The sequence below is a fragment of the Myzus persicae genome, unplaced genomic scaffold, assembly GCF_001856785.1.
Source record: "Myzus persicae strain clone G006 unplaced genomic scaffold, MPER_G0061.0, whole genome shotgun sequence".
Lineage (NCBI taxonomy): Eukaryota > Metazoa > Arthropoda > Insecta > Hemiptera > Aphididae > Myzus > Myzus persicae.
The window spans coordinates 1-12,074 of NW_019104481.1; the positions used below are offsets into that span (position 1 = coordinate 1).

At 26.3% G+C, this 12,074-nt stretch overlaps 1 protein-coding gene across 1 annotated transcript; it reads right to left on the reverse strand.

Moving 5' to 3' along the window:
* Nucleotides 1–3,178: 3,178 nt before the first annotated feature.
* Nucleotides 3,179–4,523, reverse strand: LOC111042459 (zinc finger MYM-type protein 1-like). The gene is made up of 3 exons (XM_022327089.1): nucleotides 3,895–4,523; nucleotides 3,480–3,837; nucleotides 3,179–3,343 (listed from the first exon to the last, which is right to left on the reverse strand). The coding sequence occupies exons 1-3, from the start codon at nucleotides 4,521–4,523 to the stop codon at nucleotides 3,179–3,181; spliced, it is 1,152 nt and encodes a 383-aa protein (XP_022182781.1).
* Nucleotides 4,524–12,074: the final 7,551 nt, after the last annotated feature.

A 12,074-nucleotide genomic window follows, 5' to 3' on the forward strand; every position in this document is an offset into this window, starting at 1 on the left:
AAACTAACGCATGTACATATTTTTAATTGCTAATTTAAATTTATTTATGTTATATATTTGCTTAATTTCGGTAGGGAGTTGGTTAAATAATTTAATACATTTATTTATATTGTAATTTGTCATTAATGTGGTATTTGGTTTAATTATTCTTAATTTTCTGACTATTATTTTTTAAAATTTTCTAATTTCAACCGCAGTTAATTTATTACAAAATAACATAAATTACATAAATAAATTGTTATTTGTTCTTTGTTGCTTGCAATTAGTATTATAAAGATTATTACAAATGGATGTCTGGGTTAGTGATGAAGAACTTTTAAATTGCACTGAACTTCAACAAGGTTCAATCCAAGGTATGGACTACAATGAAGCAGGACATAATAATAATATACTGGATATGGATAAACAGAGATCTATATCAAATCAGATCTCGTAATCAATACCTTCAATACCTAACATGCTAGATGATGAATGTGTAAAAGTTTGGAACATTCTACAATCATAGAATTTAGAATATGTATATAAAACATGTATAGGTAAGCATTATTCAGTTAATTTTTGGATCCTGAGTGGGGCAATGAATGTATTAATTTTATTATCATGTTGTTTTTTCTTCATTTTTTTTTTGTGCCTTCTGTTCAAGACAATAAGTAGGTAATGAAAATATATTACCTGCTTAGTAATATTATAGGTATTCGCTTAGAATCTATTTTTGTACTTATATTATGATTTTACATCATTGAATTCAAATTTAACACAAAATCTATTACAATGTCTCTCTAGACGGTTCTTGGTCAATCGACAACCAAAATACCGACAGTAATATTATAAGTACCTACATTACCTACATAGTAATTTAATTTAACATATATTAAAAAGATTTTTATAATTATTGTATAGTAGTAAAACTCTTCTTTAAATATAATTTAATCGGGAACTTATGTCATATATATATATTGCTGAAAGTTTTGAAAATTGGCACATGTCTCTTTTATATCAAATAAATAAGGCAACAAATAAAGCAGTTTACACCGAAATTATCGGATATTAGAACGTTATAACGTGCGGCAGTGCGGCGTGCGGCAGAGCAAGTTACAGCAATGGCAGTGTATCTTTACACGAACCAATTCGCCCTTTTTTTCTAACCCATATATCACTGTTTCGTCTTAAGATAAACTTTTGAAATTTAAAACACAGATTAACCTCTAGTAGCTTGGGACGCTGTAAGAAAATGAGCCCTTGATATTGTGCCATTTTAAAATGGCAAGATTTCAAAATTTTCAATATTGTTACTAACTGACTAACTCACTCACTTACTGACTGATCATCAAAATTGTAAGACACTTCCCGTACAGGTAGAAACGTGCAATTTGGCACAAAGATATATTTTACAGTGTAACTAAAGGGAACAATCTAAAAATTGAATTTTTTTCAAAATGAATGCCTCTCCAGAGTGTGTATTTCTAAACGTATGAAGTGGCGCGCTTAGCTCGCATTTTTTGTAGTTGAATTATATATATATATATTTATAAAACATAATCATGTTTTCGTACATTTATTTTATTCAAATATTCAGTTATTTTTTTGGGATCACATGAGTTGCGTCCGGTAAAAAAGGTATACACGAATTGCGTCCCAAAAAATACAGGATGCAATTCGTGTAATTAAATCAGGGGTTCTTAAATAACTAACAAAAATAACTAACAATTATAAATATAAAGTAAAAAAACGTTAAATCACTTAAATCCAATTAAAATTAATATAGTCAATAATATAATAAATAAGTTAATTAATTAATAATAATAATGTCAATAAAAATGTCAGTCAAAAATTAGGTTTATATTTATTAGATAAGCTTTTTACAAAATCTAACCTTGTTATTTTATTTTCGTTCAATTTTTTGATCTGATTTTCAACAAATAAAATATTGTTTTGGCGTTGTTTCCTATAATGACGTACAGAAATTAGCGAGCTTTTTATTAACATTACATTATCGGTTTGCATTATCTTTAAAACATCTAAAAATGTGTAAATATTTGGATGGAAACTATTAAAAAAACTATTAAATTTTTTGTGAAAAGACTCGCACGCGTTTGTCGTTCGCTGTAAACTTGAACTTTTTTCTGCTCATATTGATAGAGGGAAATTATAGTAATAACTTATCTGTACAACTGTCGAGTGTCGACTTTAGCTAAAATAGTTGTATAAATGAGTAAATTGGTAAATAAACAAAATTGCAAAAAAATTGAAAAAATCCCAAAAATTACAATAAATTGCACTTAAAATTTTTAGATTTGAATTTCTACTTACTAAAAATGTATTTAAAACTTACTTGGTAATAAATTGAAAAAGTAGAAAAAAGTTGCAAATGCAACATCATCGGTGGCTTACTTATAGTTAATATACCTTTGAGAACCCCTGAAAACGAAATAAAAATTCTACTACCTATCCCATATAGTGGGACGCAATTCATGTATACCTTTTTAATGGGACGCAACTAAGGTGCCCCGATTTTTTTTTGTTTAAATAAAGGACCGTACTTGGGTATCTTTGCCTGATATTAACAACGCTCAAGAGTCCAATTTCTCAGCTCCTCAACAGAAACCCAAACGGTCTTACAAGAGAAAATCTAAGACGTATAAAAAAATTAATTTAAAAAAAAAATAAAAAGAATAAAAAAATAAATAATAACAACACGGAAAAAAGTACCGTGTCAATTGAGAGCTCGTTATTGTGCGATAAAATGTTTCGATTAGATAAAAACCTTAAACGTATCTGGATGGCTTATTGTATATCCCCATCAAAAACATAACAGTGAAAAAAGGACAAGTTCCGAACTCCCTCCCAAAAAAGTCGGCCTATCAAAGTAGTGAAATCTACATTGTGGCCAAGTCTGCTATTTTTTTATTCATAACCTCAATGCAATCCTACATTAAAGAGCAACACTTCTCTGAAGAAGATTCAGAAAAAAGTATAGGTTTAGATTTCTTCTCAAAAAAGACAGCGAATCATAGTAAGTAGTGGTATCTACATTGCGGCCAAGTCTAGTTTATTCCTCATTCAGAAACTGACCAAGTGTTAAACAATACAAATAAAAGAGAAGTGTTGCTCTTTAATGTAGGAGTGCATTAAGGTTATGAATTAAAAAATAGCAGATTTGGCCGCAATGTAGATTTCACTACTTTGATAGGCCGACTTTTTTGGCCGATCGTTTTCTAGATTCTTTCGGTGGATCTAACTTTAAATCTGACCATTCGTTTTTTGCAGATTCCCATAAAATATTGAATACATCTCTCATATTTGAAATAGTATCTTCCAAAGTGTTCAAAATTTGTACGGAAAGCTTAAAATATAAAGACTTACTTTGTAATATTGTATTTGTTGTTTCCATATGTTTAAAAATACTAATTACTATTTTAAGCATAATATAAATATCTGAGGATTTTAATTGTTAAAAATCTTTTTTCTTTAGAACCTGCATCGTTCTTTTCAGTTTTTGAAAAATCCGACAAAAATGTCAATAGTTCATTGTAGTTATCCATAACAGATAACAACGAAGAATATCGAAACGTCCACCTGGTTGGACAAAATGGTCTTAGAGCAGTCATGTTCTCTTCTGTTTGTACCATTTTGAACCAAGATAGCCTCTTGGGTGATTGTTTGATAAATGTAATTAATTCTCTTATAAAATTTAGTATATCTCTAGCTTTTTCTACATTTTGCATACTATCTTGGGTAACAAGATTTAAAGAATGATCTTGACAGTGAACAAATAATGCTCTGTGTTCAATTTCTTTAGTTTTAGCTTGCAATCCTTTGTGAATCCCAGAAACATTCCTAGCGCCGTCAAAACATTATCCTCTAATATTATGAATATTCAACTCTAATCTACACAGAATATCTTTTAAAATATTGAAAAGAGTATTAGAATCAGTTTTAGGTGTTTCATAAAATCCTATAAAATATTCTTCTATTTCAAATGATTCTTTGTCCACCGTTCTTAAACAAAATGAAATTTGTTCTTTTACTGTAATGTCACTGATTTCGTCTAATAAAATAGCATAGAATGTATTCTCTTTTATTTTTTTAATAATGTTTCTAATAACTTCTCTTGAAAGTGTACTAAGAATTTCATTTGTTATATCATGGGAAATCCATTTATAAGTAGTTCTACCTAACCAGTTTTTTAATTCAGTCGAATCTTCCGATCGAAGTTTTAATAACTGATTGAAATTTGCAGATTCGTCAGTATGCCCTCTTATTGCTACGCCTTGTTTTGCCAAAAAAACTATAGAAGATAATATTTTATCAAAAGCAAATCTTGATTCTTCCATAGATTTTTTATGACTATCCGAAATTTGAGCAAATACATTAGCATTTGTTTTAATAAAAGAATTTTTAACGATATTTGTTTTGTGCAATTCTGAACGTTCATGCATATTAAACCTTTCCACCGCTTTTTTCCAATTATTAAAGCCTTCCGAGATAAATACAGCAACATTATTGTTGCTATTAATACTCATAGATTTACATAATTTGCAAAAAGCTTTATCATTAATTTGATCATGTTCTAACCGGTCATATTTGTTTAACCAAGATGTTAAAAATGTTCTTTTTTTTTGTTTTGAAAAATCTGATGTAATAGATGTAGATAAATTATTTTCAGATTGAATTTGAAATATATTTGTTTATAATTTATAAATAATATTTTTTGAATTAAAAATTTTTAGTTTATATACTATAATGGTAATAAAATCAGTTCCGTCTCCATATTTCGGGAAAAATTGAAATGACAGATGTATTTTTAGACGAAATATAAAACCAAATAGTAGTGAGCGTCGAGCGATCTATAGAATTTATAGATCATATTTAGGTAATATCGACATACGCAACGAATAAGGCAGTAACTCAAAAAAATCGAAAATTGAGTTACTGCTATGGCGTTATAGACATTTTTTCGCTCTATCTCCTACGAAAACGGCAGTAACTGTATCACGATTGTGAACAGAGTAAAACAGGATCTAAAAATAGTTGGAAATAGTGAAATCTCAAGAAAAAAGAAGGAAATTGAGTTACGTCATCATAAAATACATTTTACCACCGAAGATTGATGTAAATTGAGTTACTTCTTTTTTCTTCGGATTGTTTTTTTCTTTCAAGGAAGTAAGTAGTACCTAACCACGTGTAAAATAATTATAATATTATAATAATAATATTATAATTATTATTTTATAACATACTTAATATCATAACATTGTTATCACTGTTTGTCTTTTTAAATGCAATAATAGTTAATACAGTCAATATTTAATAATATTATTTAATGGTTGGTACTACCTACAGTACTATAATATTTTATATTTTTATTATTTATAAATAACTAAAATTAATTTCCAATTTCGTCTTGATGTTAATAGCAACAATGATAATAATATGATATTATGAATCATTATCATAATATTATAATATTATTATCATAAATTATGACTATAATAATTATTAATTAGTAGGTACGATTCATAGTTTTGTTATTGTACATTTAAGAAATTGTTTGATTTCTTTTAAATTTTATGTTCAGAGGGAAACAGTTAACAATAAATATAACAATATGGAAGTAAGTATTATTTAATATTTTATAATATATTTAAATTTTTGAAGCATAGTAGCATATAATTTATATTAGTTTATATTATTATTATAAATTATAACTTAAATCCATCAGATTTCAGAAAGTCATCAGCTATACAACCATGACATTGATGCAATGTCTTTAGGAACCAGCAGTATTTGTAGTTTTTATTCTTATGGACAAATTAGTAGTGATGAAAATTTTGAGTTTGAAGATAATGATTTTGATGACAGTGACAAAGATCCCGATTATTTACCAGAAAGTAATAATGTTGGAGATCAGAGTACAAATTATGATGTGCTAAAGTAAAAGGTGAACCTTATACTGTTTTTGAAATGTCTTACAATGATTTCTTGGATTTTAAACCACTAGTTGAGAATAAAAATTGAACTGGAAAAATTCTGATGAAAAAACATTAATCAAGTGGAATAATATAAAAGAAGTGTCTGTTAATTATGAATTTCCTTATGTAATTTAGATAAAGTACAATTTAAATTCAACAGATTCCATACAGATAAATATTATAAAAAAAAGACAAAGAGGCCGATATTATGACAAACGCATAATTCCCATAAGAGCATATAAAGAACAGCTGTGTATAGAAGAAGCAAAAATCCAAGACCTTTTATCTCTATGTAAAAAAGGTCTTATACCTAAAACTTATCATTCATTTTATGAAAATCTCAAATCAAAAAAAAAATGACTTAAATACTATTATTAAAGTTCCATATTCTTATTAATTACTACTACATTTTGTATTTTAAATGATGAAAAAGGTTTTTTTTTTCAAAATAAGAAGGGATCTATTGGTATTGTTAATGATAATACAATATAATAATATTTCTAATTATCATTCATTTTACTATTATAATATTATTATTTTATATTATATTCAAGGTTGAAAAAGGTATTTTTTATTTTGTTTTATATTAATTAAGAAGAAGTTACCTACTAAAAAAGTTACTAAAAGTTACTAAAAAGATATTTTGTATTTTGTTTTATATTAATAAAGAAGAAGTTACTGCTTTATATTGGTCATATTTTATCCCCAAAAATGGTGGTAACTTGATTTAACTCCTTTTGTGAAAGGAAGTAACTCAAAGAAAACCCAGAGAAATCCAAACTTTAATGAAATTGATATCAGGCCATATTTAGTGATAAACAAATGAAATATTGTGTAAGTTTCAATAAAATCCAAATAATATAAGAATAAGAATTGTAATTCAAACTTTAATTTGCTTCTACTGAAAAGTAGCGAAAATTGAGTTACTGCCTTATTCGTTGCGTATGTCGATATACAAATATACAATCGTCGATGTACTAATGAATATTTTCATGTTATAATCTGGTATTTTAACCAAATAATTATTATTGTACACAACGGGGCACGGGGGCGACATAATACTTTTGCCCCCGTTAAATCAATGTACGGGGGCGATCGCCCCCTTTGCCACCGTGGAGTCGGCGCCTATGGTTTTATCTTTACTCATATTTTGCATAACTGCAAAACGAACATTTTGATTATACTGTATCATCATTTTGAAATAGATTTTTCATAGTCCTGGGCTTATTAAAGTAAAATTATTTAATGGTTTATAATAATATCAGTATACAATGTGAAGAATGTGAACATGGTTCAGGGCTAAACACGACCCAAAATTATCAAATCAACCGTTTGAAAAAAACATTTAAATAATCAAAATTAAGCAATCTAAAAATGGTTATTCTCTAATTAGTTTTTGTTAGTGGTTATCACTTGCATCATATTAAAATAGAAAATAGACATTAAAAAATTTTAAATGTGTTAAAAGAACACTCTAAAATGTGTGTTACTATAATATTTCATATGTCACTTTAATAATGATAGTTAAATCTAAAAAATAAGGGGTGCCAAAGATGCTTTTGCACCCCCTAGTTGCATCAATGATCTCGAACCCTGTTTGTGACATTGAAAATATGATTTTTTACATAAAATATAATTATTTAAGTTTATCAGTGCCTTATGTATTTGGATGTATACCATTGTTATTTAAATACCTACCTATTGATTAAATTTCTGTGATTGGTCAAAAAGACCTAGTTCTACAAAGTATATTACAACTATTGAAACAACCTATAATTTAACTTTTCTATGTTGTTCTTTTTCAACTGTCCCTATAGTAAATACAATTATTTTCAAATATTATGTTATACTAAATATGTTAAATATACATATGATAGTAAATAGCTACCCTGAATACATTTTGTGAAAATTGATTTTTAATTTTTTAATTATGATTAATCAATAAATCACTGTTTGTATTATCGTCTATGTAATTTCTAGTATATTTTATAATATTTTAAATGCACTTTAACGTATATTTATAATGAAAATCAGCACATGAACCTAATTAAACTTCCTAAAAATTGTTGTTTGCATGAATAATAGAATAATTAACTTAAAATGATTTACTATTTGTAACTCTGCGGATCCTGCTTCTTCTATATATTTGTCAATTTCATCCTCAAGTCTTTGATTTTCCTCTACCAAACTTTTATTTCTGGACTCTAGCGTATGTAATTTCTGATAAAATATTTTTTTAAATTATTACACTATTATTTTTTCATGTTATATTCTTGAAAAATCCTTAGTATAAGACTTACTAATTTATTTGAGTTACAATTGAAACTATAGAACTTACTTGCATTGATGATTTCATTAGAACTATAATCGATAAATAGCCTTCCTTATAAAACTGTGCCTCTGTCACATTCTTAGACACCGTTTTATCAAGCTTTACAAATTGTTCATAAGAACTTGGATAGTTATCCATCTTAATACTTAATAAAATATTTATTTAGTACTCTGAGATTCTAATTCTACTTAGAACACACAAAATGTGAAACGCCAATACTATAATGAATGTATACTAAGGTAATACCTTTATCTCAATCATATGAAAAATTTCATATTTATCAAACTATAAATTATTAGGAAAAACCAATACTTTGTGGTTACATTTTTATATTTAAAATGTGTTGTAGAATGTTGTACATGAACATGACACATTGTATTTGTCCGTATGTAAAATTTGTTAATTTATTATATAATAAATATCAGTTATTACATTTGAAAGTTGTTTTTTAATTATGTCTTATTCAAATAAATAAAAAAATGATATGCTCATTTGCTATATTGAAATGTCAAAAAATACCAGAGCTGCAGCAAGGTTTGAAATTATTTATTAATTTAAACAAATATCCAGGGTTGAGATGTTTAACACTATTAGTTAAAATCATTATTTATACTAATTTTAATCATTGTTGCTGATTTATAAAATAACATTTTTAAATCTTGTTCACAAAATCACAATTAAAATTTTAAAATGTGAGTTTCTTGGATATCTAAAAAACGTATTGTTTAACAACCCTGCATATTTCTGTATCTTGGTGAAGTTATGTGATGTACGAAAACAAAAAATATATATATTTTTTGTAAATGGACAGCAAAAAAAAAATATATAGGGTAAAGTGTACAGTTATTGGCACTCTTTAGAAAAGTGTATATTTGTTTCCATGAAATTTCAGACTTAAACATAGTTGAAACTTGTATTATCATTTCCAATGATTAAGCATATTGTTATCAATCTTACCTTATGATCATTATATATAAATATTAAATACTTTTTTTTTTATTTACCATCAAGTATAAAATAACCGAAAATTATAGTTATTGGCACCTAAAATTGTGTTATTGGTTTTATAATTTCTATTATTGGCATCCTCTTAAATTATATATGTAATTTAATAGTTTCACCGATTCATTTGGGTAAATTAATAAATAAAACTACCTACCTATACTATTTTATAGATAGATATTAGCTACTACTTAGGTATAATGAATAATAATTAAAAAACACATATAGGTATGAGCCCCAAACAAAATTTAAATTACACCTAACTGTAGAAAAATTTACATATTTAGTTTATAATTAGTTTAAAATAACTAATGAATTAATTAATTGTGTTGTAAAGATATTTTATAATTTATTATTTAACTACCTATATGCTTCACTTAGGTAACTCATTCCAAAATTCATAACATTTTATTTAATCACAATATGTAGTACTATATTCTTGTGGTTAAGAGTCAAATAGATGCCTATTATATCAAACTAAAATTAGAACATCTAGCAGCAATTATAATTATGCTAAACAATTTTAATAGGCACTTACCTATTATAATGTAGGTACCCAATAATTTAGATAAAGTATTTGATTATAATAAGAAGAAATAATAAAATACATTTCAAAGTTTAAAATATTTATTTGGTTTTAATTAAAACAGTCTTATGTTTTATCACTCTTTTTAGTCTTAAGATTTTCTCAAATTTAATAGTTAACAATTAAATAAAACACAATTAAATTATTTAGGTTTCATACTTAACAAAATTTAAAAATATTAACAATATAGAACTTAATAAACTAAAATCAATTAGGTACATGATTTAATTTACATAACAAAATTTAAAAATATTAACAATTTAGAATTTAATAAAGTAAAAAAAACAAAGTATTTGATTATAAGAAAAAGAAATAATAAAATACATTTCAAAGTTTAAAATATTGATTTAGTTATAACTAAAACAGTCTTTTGTTTTATTATCACTCATTTAAGTCTTAACATTTTCTCAAATTGAATAGTTAACAAATAATGCCTATTAAATAAAACACAATTACATGATTTACTTTTCATAATGAAATTTAAAAATATTAAGAACTTAGAACTCAATAAACTAAAAAAAAACATAGAACCTTGTCATAACAATAAATATTAAATAAGTAGGTTGTTGGTACATGTAAAATCTTAATATATTAAACTAAAAATATAAATCACATTGGTATGCTGGTTAAATTTTTTTGGCAGGAGTTACATATAAATAAAATTGATTCCATTGATCCTTCATTGCAGATTTCATTTTTATCTAAACATTTTAAATGATAAATGTATGAACAAAACTCACAAGACAAACCGTTTTGAACATCATTTAAACTATGTCCACATCTAAAACACAGTCCTGTATTTTTATAAATACTAGAAGAACTCGACTTGTTACTACATTCATTTGTGTTTAGGGTCAAAACATCAGAAAATTGTTTTGTTTTAGAATTTTCAAAAAGTCCACTAGTGATAGTTTCAGCTGGTTTTTTATTTGTAGCCAATGGTGTAAAAATATTTCTGACTACATTTTTTCTTGTTGTAATGCTTTTAGTTACAGGCACAATTTTATTTTTAGTTAATTTACTCTCCAGTCTTTGTTTTTTCCTGTTTTCTTTTAGTTCTATAATATTTCTTTTTGATTGTTCTTTTTTTTCATACATCCTTTGCCACTTATCAGAAGAAATTACAAATGAAACCCTCTCAGTATTTCTCTTACCCTTACGTTCAGGAGTTATAGGCCATATAAGACAAGTGTCGATTGGAGACACTTGAAGTTTTTTTATTTTAACGCGTGGTGTGATAATTTTGTCTTCAGATTCTTGTAATACATTTGTATCAGCTGTAATTGAAATATCAATATTATTTTCAGGGGAAATAACTGCACTAGTACTCTGTTCAACATACATATCATTTTGATCTACACAAAACATATTACTATCGTAATTGTTGTCATCTAGAAATAGATTATCAATTATAATATCATCTTGATTTTGATTATCAATTATAATATTATCTTCATGTAGATTATCAATTATAATATCATCTTGATGTTGAATACAAATTTCACCTTTATTATTTGACTTCTCTTTTAATAAATTGTACACATTCATTAATGCTTGCAATTCTTCAGATATAGGTGTAATTTCTATAGAATCGTTAATACTATTACATTTTGTTACAATTTCTGGACCAATAATATCACACAATTTATCAAAGTTCAAATTATTTTCAGTCAAACAATGTTCATCAACTGCAGCTACTAGATTTTTGCCAAGACATTTATCAAAATTAATATTATTTGGATTCCATGGATATAGTCCACAAGCTCTAAACCCATTTTTTAAAATGTCTGGTGTTATGGTTTCTTTAATAACATTTTGTAAAATTGGAGCAAAATCTACTTTAGTTACAGCCGCCATTGAATAATTTTGTTTCCGCCACTCAAATACTCCTCTTTTCCAACCTTCTTTGAGTGGGCGAAAAGCAGCTACGTCGGCTGGTTGTAATATCCTAGTCGAATTAGGGTATAGGGCAACTAAAATAATTTGTAAGTCAGAACAAAGTGTAGTGTACTAAGTTGATATGTGAGATGACTTTTATGGCCATCAACAAATAAAATTACAGGTAGTTTTATGTTATTCTGTAGTAAAAAAGGATGAAAAATATTTGCAATAAACTCATAAAACGTTTCTGATTTCATCCAACCACTGTCAGACAGACCAATTCCCCAGTTAGTCGGTACTG

Excerpts from the sequence above, each read along its gene's own strand:
- LOC111042459 (XM_022327089.1), bottom strand. The coding sequence starts at position 4,523 with ATGAGTATTAATAGCAACAATAATGTTGCTGTATTTATCTCGGAAGGC. Across the intron at positions 3,838-3,894 it reads AATATTTTAAAAGATATTCT|GAATGTTTCTGGGATTCACA; the intron begins GTGTAGATTAGA and ends TGACGGCGCTAG. Across the intron at positions 3,344-3,479 it reads CAAAAACTGAAAAGAACGAT|CTTTCCGTACAAATTTTGAA; the intron begins GCAGGTTCTAAA and ends TTATATTTTAAG.